General features: G+C 42.0%; 1 protein-coding gene across 1 annotated transcript in view; it reads left to right on the top strand.

Moving 5' to 3' along the window:
- The window catches only part of LOC126336517 (probable ATP-dependent RNA helicase DDX46), a 140,286-nt gene that overhangs the window by 82,791 nt on the left and 33,824 nt on the right, over window positions 1-23,671 (top strand). Inside the window, exons 11-12 of the mRNA XM_050000300.1 lie at window positions 9,257-9,457; window positions 14,622-14,704. Coding sequence (XP_049856257.1) covers window positions 9,257-9,457; window positions 14,622-14,704 — 284 coding nt within the window. The remainder of the gene's footprint in view (window positions 1-9,256; window positions 9,458-14,621; window positions 14,705-23,671) is intronic.

Below are 23,671 nucleotides of genomic sequence, written 5' to 3'. Positions count from 1 at the left end.
CTCCTCCCGAGATTGTTCTCTTGTATCTCAATGATCGGGCTGTCCATGAGATCTGGGTGAAGGGAAAAGTACCTTATTCTGTCTCTCACAAGTTGTTGGCTAGTTGAAAACCCTGCGTTTTACCATCTGGCACTTATAGTACCATTCTTGCTACATCTCGTTCCACAAAGGACATGGCCACACAGACATGTGACCTCAATTCAAATCACTGAGTGTCACGGTAGCATCCTCGTTTCCTCCTCGAGCTGTGCAACAAGCCACCAAATTTTCGCTTCACAATGCAAAGTCACCTGCTACACAACAGACAGGCCGGAAAGGACAGAAAGAAATTTCCCATGAAGACATTTTACATCTCTACAGCCAACAAACATCTAAATTGGCATCTGCCAACCACAAAAGCTCCCGAGAAATTAAACAAGGGAAAACGATCTTGTCCTTTGCCAACTCAGAGATCCTCTTCAACAGTGTCGCTGCATGATACTCACAACCGGCCAACCTCCACGTCGTCAGTGCACACTGCGAACCGCTTTTCTGCATTGGACTCTGCAGACCGATGGAATGCTGATGTCTTTGTAGATCTCGTGATGCAGGATCCTCTAGCGTCTGCACCCTGTAGCAGTGAGTCTTTGAAGACTGGGACTTGGCAGCTGCTGATATGACACCCCTTCATTTTTTTCCTCCTCCTCTTTCCTCATTATGACTCTCCAATGAAATGTTTGCAACCTTATGTCCAACAAGGAGGAATTACGGCTGTTCTTGGAATCTCAGTTTCCGCTTGTTCTCTGCCTCCAGGAAGTACAATTGGATCGTCATTACCGCTTTGACCTCTCGCATTTCTTTCTGGTCTACTTTGATCATCCCCCAGAGAGCAGCATTCCATTTTGCAGGGCAGTCATGCTGCTCGTATAGGATGATAATCATAGTCACACCATCTCCCTGAACACCCAGCTGCAAGCTGTTGCAGTCTGCATTTTGCTTCCTCACTTAATCTTTTCCCTTTGTACCCTTTACATCCCTCCATCATTTGGTGTCACCAGGGTAGACTTCTTGGGCAACTCTCTCACTCCTTGCTGCTCAGTGACTTAATGCGAATCATTCCCTTTGGGGTTCTTCCAGAACCTATCAGTCACTATTTGGATCTCTCATTCTGCACTGTCCAGCTTGCCCGTCGTCTGGAGTGGTCCATTTTCTCTGATGGATACTCAAGTGACCATTTCCCATGTGCTATCCTTTTGCTGTCTTTTGTCCCACCTGTGTGTAAACTGAAATGGCAAAGCTCTAAGGTCTACTGGAGGCTTTACTCATCCGTGGTGATCTTCAATGAACAATTTTTTCCAAGTTGTGATGACCAGGTAGAATACCTTACCAGCGTTATCCTTACTGCCACAGAATGTTCCATTCCTTGCACTTCATCTTTACTGTGCAGCATTCTGGTACCCACTGTACCCAGTCCCTCAGTGTCCTTACTTTCCTCAGTGGTACATCCTGGGGAGTGGATTATACCACCCTCCTCCACTTGTACCAATCCCTTGCCTGGCTATGGGTGTTTCATTTATGCATCTGCATGTCTGCCCCTCATACGCCTTCTCAATACAATCCACCATTGTGGTATCCATCTGGCCACTAGTGCATTTTACACTAACTTGGTTGAGAGTTTCGCTTGCAGAAGCTGCTGAATTACTGCAGTCTTACTAACGTGTGATGTTCTCCTCAGCAGATACGCATGTCTTTTGTTTGCTATGCCTGGCCATCCATCCTATGCCTGCTTCTTTGGTGACTCCTTTGACCACCAGTATAAGACCCATCCCTCTTCTCTGTTACCTCCTGATTAGCTGCTATTGTCGCAGCTTAACTTCCTGGTACCTGCCACTTTCACGACGCATGAGAACCGTTCACCACCTTGGCTTCCTGTGGTGGCCAATGTTCACCTTGGACTTCATTTGCTTCCTAAGTACACTACTTCAGAGTCGTTCTGTCGCTGTAAGTTACTCAACCTTCGCAATAATACCTTTGTGTATACTGATGGCTCTCAAACTAACCATGGTGTCGGGTGTGTCGCTGTCATTGGCAATGACAGTTTTTGTATTGGCTTAAGGAACACTGCTCAGTATTTACAGCAGAGCTCTTCACCCTGTATGAGGCCACGCGTTATGTACGGGAACACAGGCTTTTCAATTGTCATATGCTCTGACACTCTCAGTGCCCTTCAGAGCCTCTGTGTGCTGTACGGTGCCTGGGTTCAGGAAAGCTTTCACTTGCTCCCTCTTGATGGAGCCACTGTGGTGTTTATGTGGGCCCCTGGTCACGTCAATGTGATGGGAAATGAGGCTCTGGCGCTGCTGCCAAGGCTGCAGTCCTCGTACCTCTGCCAGCTAGTTCTTCCGTTCCCTCTGATGATCTCTGTGTTGCCATCTGTCAGCAGGTTATGTCACTTTGGCGTCACCACTGGTCTTCCTTTCATAGGAACAAGCTCCACAGAATTAAACCTCTCCCTAAGCCTTATCCAGTCACCTCTCGCCCCTCTTGCAGCAAAGAGATCATTTTATCGAAGTTGCGTATTGTGCACTGTCTTTTTAGCCATCACCGAGTGTGGAGTGGTGATCCCCCACCACTTTGTGCCCGTTGTCACCAACCTTTGATGCTGTGCCATTCCTCTATGGAATGGCATTTTTTTAATCACTTATGTTCTAATTTATGTTTGTTGTCTGAGTTATTGGCCATTTTAATGAACGACGCGCAGGCTGTCATCTGCACTCTACTTTTATCCATTGTAGCAATGTGCAGAAGGAAATTTAATATTTAGTTCAGGATCTCTGTTGTCTCTGTGGTATATTTTATGGCCCTTTCTCAAAGAGAAAGTACCTGTCAGTAGCTGTCTTTCCTTCCGTCGATTGGGCTTAACATGTAATTGCTTTTAACTCTTTTTTTTCATCTCCATGTTGTAGAGTGGTGACGTGGGCACATATTACCTTAGTTGTTTTTGTGCCCTAAAACAAAACAAGCAAGCAGACCAGCTGCACAAATAAAATGTTATTTCCTTAACTGGTTTCAGGCCCTTATTGCTCTTCCTGAGAAGGCTATAACACAGCAATATTTGCAAGTGTCAGAAATATGCATGCAGCGTATTACTTGTTGTTTGTCTTCCTTATATTATTTTTGTAAAGGTACTATGAACCACATGAACACAGCAATATGCCACATGCATCTTATTTTTGAAACAATTCTTCATGCAACTTCTTTTTGACACTTACAAATAATGTGATAGTTATAACCTTCCTAAGATGGGTATTAAGTGCCTGAACTTGTTAAGGAAATAAAATTTCTTTTGTGCAATTGGTTACTGATTATTTCAATAAATGCAACTACAGTTGCTGAAGATGGGTGAAATATTAATGGACAGGATTTAGAAGAGAAAAACCCATTCCATGGAACAGAAAAAGCTTTCATTGTTGACTATGTAGGATATGAAGCAGGTAATGTGTGGCTCTGCTCTCATAATATTTTTTTTTTTTTTTTTTTTTTTACTTTTCTTTCAACTTGCAGTAATAGTTTTCTGACTTTTTAGTAGTAAAACTCACAGCAGCCAGTGGTGGGACACAGTATCCATAGTGAGTTCCACCCAAATAATAGATTGTTATTACAAATAGTTGGAACAGGTCCGCTAATCTACCTAGCTACAAGTTGTTGCAAGTGCTTAATGTGTTCCCCCTTGCTGATTCCAGATGCATAGTGTCTGTAACTTGTTTAATTGCACATTCAGTTTATCTGCTTGTGTAAGGACATTGTCAGTGTGAATTCATAGTTCTGGGAAGTCTTTTGGTCAAGGTGCACCAAACACTAAATCTTTCACATAGAGCTAAAAAAAAAAAAAAAAAAAAAAAAAAAAAAATAATGCATGGGGTCAAATAGGGTAGGCTTAAAACAAGCACAGGAATTTATGATCACTGTCTTCACTATGAGTAGTACATCCACTTCCCAATTTGATGTTTGACAATTTATAAACATTAGTTTATAGTTGTGGTGAATCATCATCCTGATAGATAAAGTCCATGCTGTCAATTTCTAACTGCCTCTTGAGACTATTGTTGTAGAAACCTGTGCAGTAATAATATGTTCAGAGCAGGTACCTATCAGGCAATGGTTTGTTCCTTGAAGAATAAGGAAAAGGGGAGGGGGGGGGGGGGGAGAACACATTAACAGTTGGTGATTTATGAAGTGAAATGTGGTCAAGGAAAGAGTGAATGTGGAAATTATGATCTATCATTCTTTGGCCTTGATGATGACTTGTACTAACAAAATTTCTTGCAGTCACCTATTTGATGTTTTGCTGATTTAGACCTGCAAGGCAGGGCCAAATAACCATTTTTCAGTGATAGTGAACTCCTGTATTAACTCTTCTGAATGCAATAACTTGTTATTTCCAGTCACAATAATGTTCAGTTTTCAAAATATGTTATTGTGTCTGACTGACCCTTATGAATCTTAGTTGAGACAAGATTCAGCTGATAGTTCATTAGACTTTTGCTCGTCACACCCTTGACATGGTACTTTCCCACCTTATCAGTGTGATGCCACTTCTTTCAACATACTTGCAGATATTGCAAACCGTTCCTCCCACAGTCTGAGCTTCAAATCTTAACTACTAATAAAATAAACCTTCAAATCTCAAGAGCGTCTTTCATCGTTAAGTAGACTTGGGGGATGTAATACATCCATGTATCAAGATTGACATGTCACATCTCATTTATCAAAAAAAGTGCAGAGATTTTCTGTGTGGTTTGTATGTACGTTGTATCTTTTCTTTGGCAAATTTAGGAAAAAAAAAACAGTTGTGTGATATTCAACTCTCTGCTTGCTCTCTCCCTTGATTTCTGCATAAGAAAATTGTCCACATGTCCTCAACCTTTTCTTCAGTCATTTTTAGCTACCTCTTACAGAGAAATCTGCAGCTCTGAAGTTTTATTAGAATTAAATGTGAATGAAATAGACACACAGTATAAGAGTACTCAGTATCTGTTACCATCTTTAATAAATGTGAACTGCAGTGCTTTGGTGGAAGAAAGTGGAAGTGTGTGTGTTGTTGGATGTCATTGAAAATGCACAACACTTCAACAAAGCAGTCGACCATCCATCTTTTGAAGATAATGAGCAGTTTCTTCATTGGAATATTGTGCTATTTCCATGAAAACATTCAGCATTATGCCAAAGAACTATTCAAGCAGTTATTGTATCTGGAAAACTTCAAAAAATATGAAGTGAAAGCTGCTGTGACAAAACAAAACTTATTAGCATCATAGTATAATGGCAAAATTCTAAAATATTATTTTAAAGAAGTATAGCAAAAGTACATTTTTGAAACCACTGCAAAATGTCTGATAACATTCTGTCACCACCACTATCAAAATTGTCAACCATTTGACATGCACAGCTGCATAAAGGCATCCTCTAAACATTTCCATACATTGTGGACTTCAGCTAGGCATTTCCATGTTGCTACTGAAAGTCTGCTAACATCATATACCCACATTCCATTATGTCATTATCTTTGTCTGTTTTATATCTTTTAACCCAACAAAGAACTTCCTCATTTCTACTACCACCCATTTGTGTTACTACATGTCCTACCCACCTTTTGACAAATTCCAGATGTGGAGAGAGTGTCAATCATTATTTATGGGGAGAAGCCCAAAGATGGATTGTATTGGGGACCTCGAGTAATTATGTCTATCAAGTATGCACCATTAACTTCTTGTGATGTGGAGAGATCTTCCTCAGCTTACAAAAATGTACTGACAGACAACAGAAAAAGTTTCACTTTGTAAACCGTTGAAAAGTGGTTAACTGGGTACTGCAATACCAAAGTGTAAAGTAAAATTACTTGTTAGATGTAGTGTTAGGCCATGGACTGCGGTCATACATAGGCACATATCTCGTGGTCCTTTTTTTTTTTTTTGTGAGTGATCATGGAAAGAATTTTTCAGTAAAAGACCAGAAGTTGCTATAACGTGTATTTATATATTGACAACCAGTTTTAACCAAGCTACCATTTACTAGTCATGTAACTTGTAGATGGTTGCTTGATTGAAACCAGATGTTGATAAATAAATACACAGTACAGCAGCTATTGGTGGTTTCGTGATGCTGTTCTGTAAGTTAGTGTGAAACATTAGTGCAAACATATACCAGCAAACAATGAAAACATTAATTGTGTAACTATTTTTTGAAGGAGTTAATTAAAACTTTATGATGACTCCTGCATGTGTGTTAGTGCATAGACTTCAGTAGAATATCTATTGTTTATTTTGTTACAAATTGTGATATTCTGCTTCAGATTCCTTCAGTGTCTGGAGTATAATTTTAATGTTTTTGTTTACAGTGAAGCATCCCTGCTTTGTAACTCTGTTGTAAAACATCAATCCTGATTTCAATTCTGTTTGGTCTTTGTTCCTTGCCACTCTCCTGATTATCCCACTTTATCCCATTTGCCTTGTTCAACCCCTTCCCAGTTCCACTAACCTATGTTCAGATCTTAAAGAGTTCTGCTATTTATTGTTCCCTTATACATCCGTATCTATTCTCTGCAAGCCATGTTGCGGTTTATGGTGGAGGACACTTTGTGTACCACTGTCACTTCCCTGTTTCCTGTTCTAGTTGTGTATAGTTCGCAGGAAGAGCTGTTATCAGTAAGCCTCCGTATGGGCTCGAATCTCTGTAATTTTATCTTAGAGATCTCTTTGTGAGACTTACCAAGTGGGAAAGCGCCGGTAGATAGGCACAATAAATAAAACACACACACACACACACACACACACACACACACACACACAGAATTTCTAGCTTTCGCAACCGACGGTTGCTTCTTCAGGAAAGAGGGAAGGAGAGGGAAAGACGAAAGGATGTGGGTTTTAAGGGAGAGGGTAAGGAGTCATTCCAATCCCGGGAGCGGAAAGACTTCCCTTAGGGGGAAAAAAGGACAGGTGTACACTCGCACACACACACACACATATCCATCCGCACATACACAGACACAAGCAGTGCATGTCTGCTTGTGTCTGTGTATGTGCGGATGGATATGTGTGTGTGTGTGTGTGTGTGTGTGTGTGTGTGTGTGTGTGTGTGTGTGTGTGCGCGCAAGTGTGCACCTGTCCTTTTTTCCCCCTAAGGGAAGTCTTTCCGCTCCCGGGATTGGAATGAGTCCTTACCCTCTCCCTTAAAACCCACATCCTTTCGTCTTTCCCTCTCCTTCCCTCTTTCCTGAAGAAGCAACCGTCGGTTGCGAAAGCTAGAAATTCTGTGTGTGTGTGTTTGAGTGTTTTATTTATTGTGCCTATCTACCGGCGCTTTCCCGCTTGGTAAGTCTTGAAATCTTTGTTTTTAATATATTTTTCCCATGTGGAAGTTTCTTTCTATTTTATTTAGATCTCTTTGTGAGATATACATAGAAGGAGGGGGTATATTTGTTGACTATTCTAGGAACATACGCATTCGAAACTTTAACAATATACTGCACTGTGATCCAAAATGCCTCTTTTGCAGTGTCTGCCACTGGAGTAGGTTGACCATCATAAAACGTAGCAGAAGCAATTGTGTTTCTGGCCACATTGTTGTAGTGCTGGGTGGTGAAATGCTTTTCCATATTTGTTCCACATAAAGTGAATCATCAAGATTGTTACTTACGGATACCAATAGCTGTGTACAAGGGTTGACTGCAAAGTAATGCCTCCACCTTCATAACTCTTCAACAGTTCACAGCATTGGTATGCGGTAGGAACTGGCATATTCCGTAGCCTCTTCTCTACAGCTCCAGTTGGCAGGAAGCCTTAGCATTGAAAGGTTTTGTTTTTACAGTGTGAAGTATGGAACCCCGCATAGACGGCCAGTCAATGCGATTTAAGCAACGTACAGTCAATGAATTCTTGGCAGCAGAAGGTATCATCCCAAAGGAGATCCATCAGCGAATGAAAGCAGTTTATGGTGATTGTGTTGATGTGAGTACTGTAAGACATTGGGTGAATAAGTTTAAAGATGTTGAGGTGGGAACATCTGACTTGCGTGACCAACAAAGAATTGGGTGCCCTGTGACAGCAACCACTGAGTTTCACCAGCAAAATGTTGGCAGATTGATGGAGGATGATCACTGTATCACTCGGAGAGAAATTGCAAGCACAATCGGCTTTTCACAAGAGTGTGTGGATCACATTATTGCTTTGCTTGGCTATCGGAAGATCTGTGCATGGTGGGTACCCCAGATGCTGACTCCTGAAATGAAAGCGCACAGAATTGAAATTTGCCAGGAACTCCTCTCGCATTATGAGAATGAAGGTCATGCCTTTCTCCATTCAGTTGTGACGGGAGATGAAATGTGGGTACACTGTTACAACTCAGAGACAAAATTTGTCTATGGAATATTGACACACAGACTCGTCCCAGAAAAAGAAATTCAAGACGCAGCCGTCAGCTGGAAAAATCATGGCCATAGTGTTCTGAGACACAGATGGTGTTATCCATGTTGATTTCCTTGATTGTGGAACAACAATAAATTTAGAGTGCTGCGAACTCTGAAACAACAGCTAACAAGGGTCCGAGAGGAAAAGGGAAATGTTTTCCTGACAATGATAATGCCAAACCACGCACTTCACATGGCACCACAGCAGAACTTCAGAGACTGAATCTCACCACAGTGTGGCATCCTCCATACAGTCCAGATTTAGCATCATGTGACTTCCATCTGTTCCCGATAATGAAAGATGATCTGCGGTGACATCATTGTGTTTCTGATGAAAATGTTGAGAGAACTGTGAGACTGTGGTTGCGGAAACAGTGTGTCGACTTCTTCCGTGACGGCTTCAGAAAATTTGTTAGAAATCTATCCGATTGGCTGGTGATTATGTGGAAAAGTGAATATTGGTAATTAAAGATTACATTCTAAGGGTTATTTAGAAGCATTACTTTTCATTCAACCCTCATAGTATGGATGTCTGGATTGGATATTGTGATCATACCCAATTGCTTCCTTTTATCTTTTTGTTTTAAACACATTTTGGAATAATAAACATTACTTGTTTTTGTAAAATGGGTGCTTGTCACATGACTGAATTTGGACCTTAACTTTTATGCATCTCTGTGTCATTGGAAGGTATCGTTGTTGGTTAACTTGATTCTGATCTTAATGCATGTTTGTATTTTTTCATATATATACTTTTGCAGTGGACTGTAACCTATAAATTACTAAATCTGTTATATTTATTTTAAACAGCTTTGATAATGACTCCTACAAGGGAGCTGTGTATGCAGATTGGTAAAGAATGTCGCAAGTTTACCAAAGCTTTAAATCTCCGAGCTGTCTGTGTCTACGGCGGAACAGGAATATCTGAGCAGATAGCTGAACTGAAGCGTGGTGCTGAAATTATAGTGTGTACACCAGGAAGAATGATTGACCTGCTTGCAGCCAACAGTGGTAAAATATGTCTGACCTTAACTGCAAACTAGTTTATTACATGATTTAGAGCTTTATTTTTCAGTATGCTTTTGATATAATTGTTTAGCTTTACAAAGATCATATGAAATGAAAGCTCTTTCCAAATTTGTGTGCATTAGAACTTTCAAATCAATCCTTTCATGTAATAAATAACTTTTGTAGCCTTATATATTGTAAGTAAATTCCATTATAGATGGAGTAACAGTAGGTGTGTGCTGGTTATTTAGTGGGTATGAAACATAGTTTCGTGTCAGCTGTGTTTATGCTGTTCAGTTTACTGTTTAATTAATTCGAGAGTCCTCGGCACATTACAGGTGTTCCATGTATAGTCAAAATTTGCAAAATCCCCCCCCCCCCCCCCCCCCCAAATCATTCATTCAAACAACAAAATCATTCACTAGCATGTCTACATAATCATAGTCGTAGTAGTCACCACCATCACACAGTCAGGTTACTGGAAGGATCAGCATATAGCACAAGCCTCTCCATCTTCTCCTGTCTCCCCACCACCTCTCTGTCCCTATTTTGGCCCAGTTTTCTTGTCTCGCTGAATGCATTCTTCCACTCCTTTTAGCCACCTGTACCTTGACCTTTCCATTGGTTTCTTGTCCTCCATCTTCATCTTGTGTACCTTCCTAGGCATCATCATCTCATCCATTCTCTTCACATGCCCATGAATTTTAAGCTTTTTTCCTCTCTTGTGTGTGTACCTCAAACATTATCTTCCTAACTCTTTTATTTCTCACTTCATTCCAGTTTTGCACCTGTTTGCTGCCTCAAACAACTTCATTTCTCTTGTTGAAACCTTACATTTTTCCTTTCTCTTCATGGCTGGGTTTCTGTGCTGTACAGCAAGAGTTGACATATAATTTGTTTGGAATTTTTGTATCTACAACAATCTTTAAGGTTCAACCCAGTTATGTCTTCGTCGAGCCAGGCAAAACTGCTATCTATGTGAACAAGTGACATAAAAAACACCTGTAACAGGTGCCTGAGGATCAGTCATATGGCCCTGAAATCAGTTACACTTTAAGCAGAATAATATAATAAAAAATACAGCTGAAAGGGAAATTTGTTTCATCGTATGAAGGCAAAAAGAAACAGAAATTATTCAGAAAGGTAAATTGGATTCTCAGAAGAGTGTGTGTGTGTGTGTGTGTGTGTGTGTGTGTGTGTGTGTGTAAACTAGATATTTATGTAAGCAACTAAAAGATTGTGTAAAAAGATGTTAGTTCGTAGTTCTTGCATGCAACTACAGGATTGTCACAGTAGCTACCAGCTGCCTGTCAGTTAAGATTTAGTCAACAGTGCACAGGCTGTTCCTGCAGAGAGGATTTAGCAACCAGTTTTTAAATGACCTTTGAGTGCATCCACTGGCGTGCACTACTCATACACTGCAAATGTTGTGAAACATTTACAATGGTGGACAGTTTACTTGTGATATTGAGAGTTCTGATTAGATAATTTGGTTATAAAGTGTGAAGTATTGGTTAACAAATAAGTTTGACCTGAAGGTAAAGGACAGTGATATCTAAGCAGACAGAAGTAGCAAATAAATGGGATGGGAATGTTCAACAGAGAGGTTGCACTGGCATAGGCAGAGGAAGTTTCATCTGGCACATGATGAAGTGGTGGTAAGGTTGGTTTTTTTATTGGGGGGGGGGGGGGGGACAAGTAAGGGTAATTGAAGAGGGAGACCATGGACAACACAGTGTGGATATAGATGAATGGATAGCTGGATCGAACTGGAGTGAAGGGGGGAAGGATGGGAACAGGTAGGTGTGGGTGTCGGCCAGAGGCTAGGGAACATTGAGACCAGGAGGATGGATAGAAAGGTATGTTCTTTGGACAGTTCCCATCTGTGCAATCATAAAGGCTGGTACAAGAGGGAAGTAATTTGACGTTGAGTATGTTGTGCTCAGCAGAATGCTCTAGAATCCCATCAGAGGAGGACCACCTGTGAAAACATGCTTCTCATGTGTCAACTTTGCTGTGACTTCTGCATCGTTTTCATATTGGCGTGACCACCAACCAGCTCAGCATCAGATGAATTCTCACCACCATATTGTGCACTAGTCGAAAGCCCTGCATTTTACCATCTGACACTTACAGTACCATTCTTGCTACACCTTGCTCATCGATCTCGTCCCCACGCAGACTTTTGAGGTCAAATTCAGCATGGCAATTGTAAAATCACCCAGTATCACAGTATCATCTCCGTCTCCTTCTCCTCCAGCTGTGCAACAAGCCACCAAATCTTTGCCTCTGGCTGCGAAATCACCTACTACACAACTGGCAGGCCGGAAAGGACAGAAATACTCCTGTGAAGAGTTCTTATGTCCTTCCAGCTGACAAACATCTGAGCCTTCACCTGCCAACTGCAAAGGCTCTAAGAAATCAAACAAAGGCAAACCATCTTCCGCTTCCCCTACTTGAAAGTCCTCTTGAATGGTGTCGCTGCGTGATACGCTCACCCAGCCAACCTGCGTTTCGTCAGTGCGCTCCGCCTACCATTTTTCTGCCCTGGAATCCACATGCTGATCCAGTGAGAATGCCGACACCTCTGTATGTCTTGTTTAACAGGATCTTCCAGCCTCTGCACCCTGTAGCAGTGAGTCTTCAAAGGCTGGCACTAGGCAGCCGCTGAGGTGACTACCCTTCATTTGTTCCCTCCTCCCCGATCCCCATTATGACTCTTCTCCAGTGGAACATTAGCAGCATTAGATCCAACAAGGAGGAATTACAACTGCTCTTGAAATTGCATCCTTGCGACTGCTTTGACCTCTCACGTTTCCTTCCTGTCCACTTTGACGTTTACCCCGAGGACGGCATTCCATCTACTGAGGGAGTCATGCTGCCCATCCAGGATTATATTCATAGCCAGACCATCTCACTGAACACTCTGTTGCGAGCCGTTGCAGTCTGCATTATCCTTCCTAGTTTCACCCCTTCTCCATTCTGTTTGATACGTACGCGAATGACTATTTCCCATGTGCTATCCATTTGCTGACTTCCACCCCACCTATGTGTAAAACTTATTGGCAGCTTTCTAAGTCTGATTGGAGACTTTGTTGCTTCTCGGTGATTTTCGACAAACATCATTTCCCTGGGTGTGATGTTCAAGTAGAGTACCTCAGGAATGTTACCCTTAGTGCTGCAGGACATTCCATATCTCTTCATCTTTACCATGTGCCCCAGTCCCTTGGTGGACTGAGGGTGCTGCAATGTGATTCACGGGTGGAGATGTGCTCTCCATGTTTTTAACTACCATCCTGTGATGGCGAACTGTACTCATTATAGATAGTTGTGTGCTCAGTGTCATTGCATTCTTTGCAGTAGCAAAACTGCCAGCTGTGTTTCATTTACTAACTCTTTTAACTGTTCCAGTCCCTCTTCTGTCATATGGGGGCAACCTCAGCAGTTGACTGTCTCGTCATGTTCTCAACCCTTGTCATGAACAGTTTCCTATGGAAATGTCAGACCATAGTTGTGTTTTTTTATTTAATTTGGAGAAAGCATATGACACCTGCTGGTTGACTGGTATCCTGTGCACTCTATACACGTGGGACTTCCAAGGCCACCTGTCCTGTTTCCTTCAGGAACTTTTAAAAGACCACGTTTTCAAGGTACGTGTGTGTTCGACCTTGTCGAACACCTTCATCCAGGAGAACGGGTTGCCTCACAGCTCTGTGCTGAAACTACTAAATTCCTGGGGCTCATGCTTGATCGAAAACTTTCTTGGTCCACCCATGTGTCTTTTCTGGCTGCGTGCTGTACTCGGTTCCTGTGTCCCATGTGGTCTAAGCGGTACAGCCTGGGAAGCGGACGGATCACCAGCCTCCATTTGTACCAGTCCCTTGTCTGTTTGAAACTCGAATATGAGTGTTTTGTTTATTCATCTACCCATCCGCCTTATGCCATCTTAATACAATCTACCATTATAATCTGTTTGGCCACTGCTGGTGCCTTTTATACTAACCCAGTTGAAACTACCGCTGCCATACTGGTGCAATGTTCTCCTCAGCAGATACGTGCACTGTTTGTCTGCCATGCCTAGGCACCTATCCTGCACTTCCTTTTTCAATGGCTCCCTTTACCACCAGGTATGGGGCGCATCTGTATTCGATGTTACCTCCTGGAGTTCACTTCCTGCCCCTACTCCAGCAGCTTAACTTCACGCTATTTACCATGTTCCTGATGGGTGTCAACCCTTCACCATTTTGGCGTCGTGCATCTTTGACTTCATTTGTATCCTAAACAAAATTCTCTAGATTCAATCTATCACAGTAAGTTTCTCAACGTTCGCACGTGACTTAGTGACAGCCCCTTTGTGAACACTGAAGACTGTAAGACTGACCATTTTTGGTATTCGCTTCCAGAACACTGCTCAATATTTACAGCAGAGCTCTTCACTAGTTATCAGGTCACTCAGTACTCACCCACCCACCCACCCACCCACCCACCCACCCACTCACTCACTCACTCACTCACTCAACTCACTCAACTCACTCAACTCAACTCACTCAACTCACTCACCCTCTCCCTTTCTCTCCCCCCTCTCCCCGTCTCTGGCTATGTGTATGTGTGTGTGGGGGGGGGGGGGGGGGGGGGGGAGAAACCTGCTAACTCCTCAGTGTCTCAACTACACAGTAAGTGTGATTACTATTACTCCTTCCATTGTTTGTATCAAAATGAGAATTAACTTGAGGTAATTGTAAAATTACAAGACTGTCTGATCAATACTTACCTCGAGGAAGTATTATTAAAGTACTACTAATTGCCACATTAAAAAAATTAGTATTACTTACCTTTTGGAAGTGATTATTCCTTCATCTGGGAGGAAAAGAGGGGCAGGTTTTGGCAAGGGAAGGGATAGGTCACTCAAGCAGCCAACAGGAACCCAGCTGTAGTGAGCACAAAGAAAACTATATATTTTAACCAGGGACCTGAGTGCCCTGCACTCCTTCCAGAGGAAGTAAGTAACAGTTCTGGAAGCTAGATAATAGCCTGTCACACTTCTCAATTATTCCATTGTTTGTAATGTAACATGATATAATTTATGTCTTTTGATATGTCTTTTTTCTCTTCAGTGTTTCCTCTCTTTAATATTTAGTTGCCTAATGTTTGCATTTCTTCTTTGCAGGAAGAGTAACCAACCTAAGACGTGTAACATATGTTGTTCTGGATGAAGCCGATAGAATGTTTGACATGGGGTTTGAACCTCAGGTACTTATTATTTGTGTTGTTAAATACGAGAGTATTAAATCAAAATGAGATTAATAATCTTGAAATATCTATAAATTTTGTGTAAGCTAATTCAGGAATGCATTTAGACTGCATTTCAAAACAGTTTATTTCTTTGTTACAATAAATAAGCGTTTGCAGTTCCCATCATCTTTTCAGATCCAAAGTTTTGTTGACATTGGACCAGCAACTCTTTTAACATTTTGTGAAATGTTTGCTAAGAAATTTGTTGCAGTATGTATGTACTGCAACTGTGACAGATTTGTTAATAAACACTTCGTGAAATATTTTGCAGTGTAAATTGATAGTGAAAAATGCTTGAGTTATTACTTCCATATTATTTGCATGATCTGACTGGATGAATAGAGTGAGTTTCCAATATTGGTTTACCTGTTTGTATGATTTTGTGTTGGTATTGTAGATAAATTTACCAGCTATTGCTTGTTACTATAAACAAAACTGAACTAAAAATGTCATCAACCGGAAGGTTGGTTTGAACGCCAAATTGCTTTACTAGTCTTCACTGTATTGATGGGGGTATGCCCTTGCCTTCCCTTCATCTTTGAAAAGACTTACACAGCCTCTTACAGGGTGACATGTACAAATCATTGCCTGATGCAACAGGAAAGAAAAGGGATGCACTTGATATCTCCCAAGTTATAATCATCATCCTCTATACAGTTTCAGTCTGTGGCTGGATCTTTTTGGGATATAAACCTCTCCATCCTTCCCTTCCTTCCACCATGTTTCTCTCTCCATTTTTCTGTCTTCTCCTCTCATTGTCACACATTCCTTCTCTCCAGTGACCCATTTATCTGTCGATATTCCTCTAGGTCCCGTGCCTCCTACCATCAGTTCGCGAGCCTGTCTCAGTGTCTTTCTAGTTCCCATTCTTTTAACATGCTCATACCATCGTAACTTTGTCTTTTCTATGCTCTCTTACAAAGACTTGTCTTTTACAATTTCTCTCACCATTGTCTTCCTTACTCTTCTTTCTTTGAAATTTTGCCCCACAAATCTGTATCCTGCCTTTTCGTCATTACACACATTTCTGAAGCATGTGTGAGTATTGGAGCATAATGTGCTTGCTTTTGGGTAGTACATCCTTCCTCCAAACCAAGCTTCTTACACTCTGCAGAGTTCCATGGACTTGCCTTTCCTTCCCCTTTCAGTAATCTCCTTATCATTCCTGCCATTGTCTTCATTATACTCCCTAGCCGCTTGAAACTTTCCACTTGCTTTAGTACTTGCTCTCTAGTTATATTAATCACCACTCACATCATATCTCTTCACACTTGTTTCCATAAATTTCAGTCCATACTGTTCCACCACATCCTCCCATATATTTAGCCTTTCTTATACCTTGGCCCTTTCCATTTCCTCACACCATTAAATCATCTATCTGGGACTAGTGCACCCCTTGGCTTCAGCCCATTTTTATGTTCCAACCAGTCTGCCTTTTCTCCTCCTACTTTTACACAACTCACACTTCCTTGTTACACCCCCTTTATTCTTTTCATAGTCAGCCTTTTAATTCCTCGTTTTTGAAAGGTTTCCCAGATCATGCTTTTTTCAAAGTATTGTGTGCTTTCTCAGTGTCCAGGAATAGCAATCCTACCATATTCCACACATCTCTCTTGGAACTGCCTTACACAAAGGCCTAGATTGTCTGTCAACCTTGCTAGTCTAAGCCCGTATTGTTCCTCTCTCTCTGTCATCATTGAGGGAGGTGGTGCAATGGTTAGCACGCTCGACTTGCATTCGGGAGAATGTCAGTTTAAATTCCTGGTTGACCATCCACATTTAGGTTTTCTGTAATCCTTGAATTGTTCCAGGAAGTGAAGAGATGGCTCCTATGAAAAGGTTACAGCCAGTTTCTATCCTCATCCTTTCATAATCAGGGGTTCTCCTCAATCTCTAATGACCTGCCTGTTGACAGGACATTAAACTCTAATCTTCCTTCCTTTACTCCATATTTTGGTAGAACATTTTTAGAGTAATTCTTCTATAAGGAGTATGTTGTCTCACAGATAGATGCAACAAAAAATCTGTCAAACTAGAAAGCTTTTGGCCAAAAATGTCTTCATCGGGATTAGACAACACACACACGCACGCACACACACGCACACACACGCACGAACACGCACACACACACACACACACACACACACACACACACACACACACACACACACACACACACCTGTGCAAGCGCGCGTAGAAATGCAAATCATAAACATGACCACAGTCTCTGGGTGGGGAGGATGATAAAATGCGACTTGTGGGAACGTACAGGGATGACGTGGAAAGGGGATAGGGCAGCTAGATTCAGTTGAGTGGGTGCGTATTGGAATAGAGGGCTGTGTATTGCTGGAATGGGAACAGGGAAGGGCAATGACTAAAGAAGGTTGAGGTCAGGCGGGTTATGGGAACGTAGGATATATTGCCGGGAGAGTTCCCGCCTGCGCATTCCAGAAAAGCTGGTGTTGGTGGGAAGGACCCAGATGGCACAGGCTGTGAAGCAGTCATTGAAATGAAGAAAGTCACGTTGAACACTGTGCTAAGGGTCCAGCTGTTCCTTGGCCATAGTTTGTCGGTGGCCATTCATGCGGACAGACAGCTTGTTGGTTGTCATGCCAACATAGAATGCAGGATAGGGCTGCAGCTTAGCTTGTAGATAACAGGACTGGTTACACAGATAGCCCTGCCTTTGTTGGGTAGGTGATGTTTGTGACTGGAGTGGAGTAGGTGGTGGTGGGAGGATGTATGGGACAGTTCTTGCACCTATGTCAGTTACAGTGATATGAGCTATGAGGTAAGGGGTAGGGAGCAGGGGTTGTGTAGGGATGGACAGGGATATTGTGTAGGTTCGGCGGGTGGCGGAATACCAGTGTGCGAGGGCTGGGAAGGATAGTGGGTAGGACATTTCTCATTTCAGGGCATGACAAAAGGTAGCCGAAACCCTGGTGGAGAATGTGATTCGGTTGCTCCAGTCCTGGGTGGTATTGAGTCATGAGGGGAATATTCCTCTGTGGCCATACGGTGGGTCTTTGGTCTTTGGAAGGTGGTGAGTGACTGGAGAGATGAGGCACAGGAAATCAGTTTTTGTACAAGGTTATGAGGATAAGTATGGTTTGTGAGGCGCAGTGAAACCCTCAGAATATTTCAAGAGGAACTGCTTATCACTACAGATGCAACGGCCACAAGTGTCTGGGCTTTATGGAAGGGATGTTGTGGTATAGTATAAATTGGATGGCAGCTGTCGAAGTGGTGGTATTGCTGCGGTTGGTAGGTTTGGTGTAGATGGAAGTACTGATGTAGCCATCTTTGAAGTGAGACCAGCATTGAGGAAGATGTGTTGATGGGTTGAGTAGGACCAGGTGAAGTGAAAGGGGGAGAAGCTGTTGAGGTTCTTGAGAACTGTGGATGATGTGTTCTCACCTTTTATCAAGGTCACAAAGATGTCATCAATGAATCTGAACCAGGTGAGGGGTCTGGGAGTTTTAGGAAGGGTTCCCCTAGATGGCTCATGAATGGGTTGGTGTAGGATGGTGCCATGCAGGTGTCCATAGCCATACGCCGGAGTTGTTTGTAGTTAATGCCTTCAAAGGAGAAGTAATTGTGGGTTAGGATATAGTCAGTCATAGTGACTAGGAAGGATGTTTTAGGTTTGGAATCTGTCAGGCATTGGGAAAGGTAGTGTTCAGTAGCGGTAAGCCCAAGGGCATTAGGAATGTTAGTGTAGAAGTAGGTGGCATCAATAGAGACGAGCAGGGCACCATGCGGTAAAGTAACAGGAATCGTGGAGTGTCTGTGGAGGAAATGGTTGGCCCTTTTATGTGCAAGGCTAGGTTGCAGGTAATAGGCCAAAGCTGTCGATCTATGAGAACAGAGATTCTCTCGGTTGGGGCACCATAACCAGCCACAATGGGCCGCCATAGATGGTTGAGTTTATGAACTTTAGGAAGGTAGGAATGTAGGGAGTGGTAGGGGTGAAGAGAGAGTGGACTCCAGGGAGAGGTTCTGGGAGGGGCCTAAAGATTTAAGGAGAGACTAGAGATCCTGCTGGATTTCTGGAATAGGATCACTGTGGCAGGGTTTGTAGGTGGATGAATCTGACACCTGGTGGAGTCAAGCTGCTAGGTAAGCCTTGCAGTTCAAAACAACAATGGTGAACCCTATTGTCAGCAGGTATAAGGTAAGGATCAGTTTTTAGATGGTAGCTTGTGGTTTGTTTTGCAGATGTAAGGTTAGTTTGCATATTGAGGTAGTTGGGGAATGATGGTGAGGCAAGGTTCGAGGTTAGGAAGTTCTGGAAAGTTAACAGGGAGTGATCTGAGGGCAGTGGGGATGGATCATAGTTGGATTGAGGAGTGAACTGACAAGGGAATGGTCCAGTAAGACATGTCAAAACCTACCCTCAAATTTTTTACACAGGAAGAAGAGATACACTTCCAAAATTTTAGGAGCTAAGAGGCACTGCAAGTATTTTGTAAAAAAAAATGCTAAAGCGACATTTTTTTCCTTGCGAAGAACAGCTTACAACAGCAGTTTGTACAGCCCTGGCCGTGTAGCAAATTATCTGGAGTTCACAGACACCAATGTTAAGCACCTAAAACCTTGTTTACAATGGAGGGAATGGAAGTGAACACATGCAAATAAGCATTTGCAAGAAAATTCACCACCATTCGCTTGTATATGGGTAGAATTGTTTATACTAGGGGAAAAGGAAGAGAACACAAGGTAGCAAACATTGCCTATGAACACTGTCTTACTAGTTTTTAGTTTTTGGAGCTAAGGATGCAACTCAATCTTGTTAGAACCACAGTGATAAAATTTGCTGTTCACTGGGGATTATTTTGCATGACGAGTGCACTGTTCTTGATTGAGTATGCAAAATGGTGCAGGGAAGGAAGGATTTAAGTGTCTCAGTCTGTATGGAAGCATGACATGCGTGAAGATCGCGCAGTTTACACAGAATTGCATCCCTATCTCTCCTTAGCACTTGTCTAGAATTTTCCTTGTATGTCATTGCCATTTTTCCGTGACTTCTCATCACCATTGAAGGGAAATTTACAAATTCCATTCAGACCACAACATTTTCACTATGATTTTTAACCGAGCATTCACTTCTCACCGATGTTGGAGTGGCCACAGATGTTGGAGTGGTTCAGATTCCACGTTGAATTGCAGGTCTCCATTTTATGATTAGGTAACTGGGGAAGTTGGGGACATGTAAGTAGCTGCACTGACATCCATTTGTAAGACGTGAAAGAGGCCTACCGGGTATATCAGACAAAATTCTCTTTTGCTTGTGCTGGTTAGCTTGTTTGCTCCAGTGGAAACCTGGCTTAAAACTATGCAAACATTTTTTTGAATAACTTCATATCAACAGTTCCATTCTTGCACATGTAATTATGATAAAAGTGGCTAACAGAGAAAAAATCGTGGCAGTGTTTGATGTCACAGATGACTTCCATCAATGAGATCATTCCAATATTCCAATATTAAGTTCATGAGGGAAGTTGGAAAGGGTGGAAAACTTCCATTTTTATATGTTAGTCTACAGGAGGGATGATGGGACATGAGGACATAGTGTTTATCTGACAATCAGATCCGTCATGCTCTACAGATTGGACCTTCGCAGGAACCAACAGAAGATAGAAGCAAATTGATGGCCATCCTACCTTTGGCAGGGAGCATATCTTCAAAAATAGGAAGAATTTTAAAGAAATTTTATATTTAAAGTTTGTTCCATCTGCTAGCTAAGACCAGAGCTGTGCTAGGCTCAGTGAAGGATTGATTGGGTTTGAGAAAGCATGGGGTCTACAAGAATCCCTGCCATTGCGGGAAAGCCTATATTGAACAAAAGATTTGTGCGATCCAGGATTGTTGCAGTGGTGGAACATTGTCTTACTGAAGGACATAAAATATTGTATGATGAGACACAAGTGGTTGCCCCTGCATTGCAGTATTGGGGCTGTGTAGTGAAAGAAGCCATTAAAATCTGGCTCTCTGACAATATTATAAAGAGAGATAAGGGTTAGCCTTTAAGTAAGAGTTGGAACCCTGTTCTGTCTGACATTAAGAAGCAACGGGCCTTGTTTTGCTGATCAAAAGCTGTCAGTAGTGTTTGATATCAATTTATTGTTTCCGCAAGCTTTCACCACCGGTGTTCTGTTGTGCCTTGAAACAGGGGGCAGTTATGTTTGCACACGCGTGGTGAACACACGGCCGGTGTATATACGAGCTGGCGCTACATGTTTGATTTCAGTTCCAACGAGTTAGTGCGGTGGCCTACTCACCTGAAGGTGGTGGCCAGGTGGATTACCAGAGTTTTGTGTCCAGATGACGATATGTTCCAGCTGGAGACCTGACGTGAATACAACCAATTATTATGCCGGGAAAGTTTATGGACCCGCATGTTTTAGGATTTTCTGTCAAGTCAATTGATAGAACTTTAATTTCAGATTCCTTGAACCCTCCATGCTTGGTTCTCTTTGCACCAGTTTTGTTTGTGAGGTTTTCACTATGTTTAAATTTGCTGTGAAGCCCTCTTTTTTTTTTCGTAGCACCTTTCTAACATGGCTGCTGAAGCACAGCAGGTCTTTTCCATTCCTCACAGCTTTGTTTAGCACATATATATTTAAGGTGTCTTGCCCAACACTCTTGTATTTTGTCTGTTGATGCAAACGGTTTTGGTTCTAGAGGATAATTTTTTGTTGACTGCTCCTGTTAAGCAGAAATATCTTCTTATCCTTCTTTACATTCCTACTTGCAGTGATGCTGTAATGGCCTTATGGTCACTGATTCTCTATTGTAAGCTAACAGAATTGAAAAGTTGGGAATAACAGCATTTAGCATGTTGCCTGCATGATTTGGTTCTCTGATTAGCTGCTCAAGGTAATTTTTGGATTAGGTGTGTTTACAACAATTTCAAATGATTCCCAGTTCCTACTTAATCACTGGAGTCCCCCAGCCTATAGTTGGTAACTTGAAGTTTCCATCTAATACTAAAATATAATCAGGAAATTTACTGATGCTTTCATCAGGTTTTTCTTCAAATATTCACTGGTGTGCTGCTCATGAGGCAGGAAGTCTGTAAAAGCATCCAGTGGCCATGTATGATCCTCTTATGACACTTTTCTTCACCTAAATTGTTTCACATTCAGAATGATATACTTGTTATAGGCATAAATGTGCATCCACAACCAGTATTCTGTCTATCTCCATGACACTCATTCTGGTCAGAATTTAGAATTTCACTGCTATTAACATCTGACTTCAGTCAGCTTTCTGTCGTTAGTACCGTGTTAGCATTGTTGCTGTTTGAAACTGAAATGAGTTCTCAGGCCTTTCCATCGATGCTTCTATGGTTGACTAATACTGTATTAACATTTTGTTTCTCCTGTCTACCGTAACAGGTACTACTCTCTTTAATTAATGAGGATGGTATGCTTTCCTGTTTGTTCCAGTGTGTGTGTGTGTGGGGGGGGAGGATTTCTTTAACCTAAAAAACCCACATGTGCACACCACATGTTCACCACTATGCTAGTTGCTGCACCCTGCTTATAGTGCTTTTCTGGCCTTATAAAGGAGGTTTAACAATTCTCGACCCTATAGCAGAGGTTGGGAAATGTACATTCAAGATTGTCCCAGAATCATCAGAGTTCCTGGTTTAAACCTTCCAGTCAGCTCTGCACCAGTGAACCACAATCAGTTCTAGGAACAATTCAGTAAAACACTAGTTGTGCTTTCTCCCCATGTGTGAAGCTGACTGCCTTCAACATAAGCTGCCTTTAGGAACCAAGGATGCCCTCTGAACCCAGGCTGTAGGCATTGTTTGTGCTGATATGAATCATGATTTGTAGCTGGGTGCACCCCGTATGCTCCATCATTACTGGTAGTCTCCACACCATGGACAGTGACCTTCCTTCCCAACTTGCTCGTTATTTCCTTAAGGATTTCCGTCATCTGCCTAACTTTGTGGAACTCCCGGTGAGAACCCCCTCTGTGTATGTTTGACCAAAGACCCAACGGACATGGTGCCTTGTGTTGCCTCTTGTGTTGCCACTCATTTCAGCAGTGGGCAATACCACAAACCTATTTTAAAGGTGTAAGGGAGTAGCCATGTAGCTATACCTATTTACCTATTTTCTTCTTCCGCTAGATTTGTGCCCCGCCAGTGTTCACCATTCACCATCAGATGAGTGTTAATCGGCCAGGATGAGTGAATTGGAAAATGCTGCAACATCAGGGACCCAAGACGAAGCTCCTAGGTACCAGGGGTGCCAAAGCATTTGTCTCAAGGTGCCCTAATGCCACTCAGCCCATGGCAGCATCCTGAAGCCTGTTGACTGTGGCTGCTTATGGACAATGGACAATTCCCCCCCCCCCCCCCCCCCCCCCACCTGTGTCTATTTACAATGGGCACAGTCCCTATCCAGCTTCAATCAGTGTTCATCTATACCACAAGGAATATAACACTAATCCAGGCAGTCTTTGAATGCAATCTAAGTATTTCTGCTATGCTACTTCTGATTAATACTAAACTACAAAGTAAGCTTATGCAGTACAAATGTACTGACATTTACACAAAACTTAATAGTGACGTAGTGTATTCTAGGCAACACAGTAAAAAACACAGATAAAATTTGCTTCTTTCAGAAGCACATGAGAACAAAAACTAACTAAAATCTCATTTACAAACACAAACTGCTGCTGCTCATGGCACATTCACTCATTTATTCAGTTGTGTTTGTGTAAAATAAAGAAATAACAACCCCATTCAAGAAAATGGCTTTTTCCAAGAAATTTAATGTGGCTTTAAGTCCAAGCAATAAAAAGGCTATTGAAAAATTCACAAAGTTTATATTTGCGGGTCAGAAAAAAGTTATAATAATTTTTTAACTGTACACATGTATTAATATTTCTTTACACGACATCTGT

This window comes from Schistocerca gregaria, chromosome 2 (assembly GCF_023897955.1).
Source record: "Schistocerca gregaria isolate iqSchGreg1 chromosome 2, iqSchGreg1.2, whole genome shotgun sequence".
Taxonomy (NCBI): Eukaryota; Metazoa; Arthropoda; class Insecta; order Orthoptera; family Acrididae; genus Schistocerca; species Schistocerca gregaria.
Note: the sequence above shows the minus strand (reverse complement) of the source record. Positions and strands in the feature narration are given on the sequence as shown.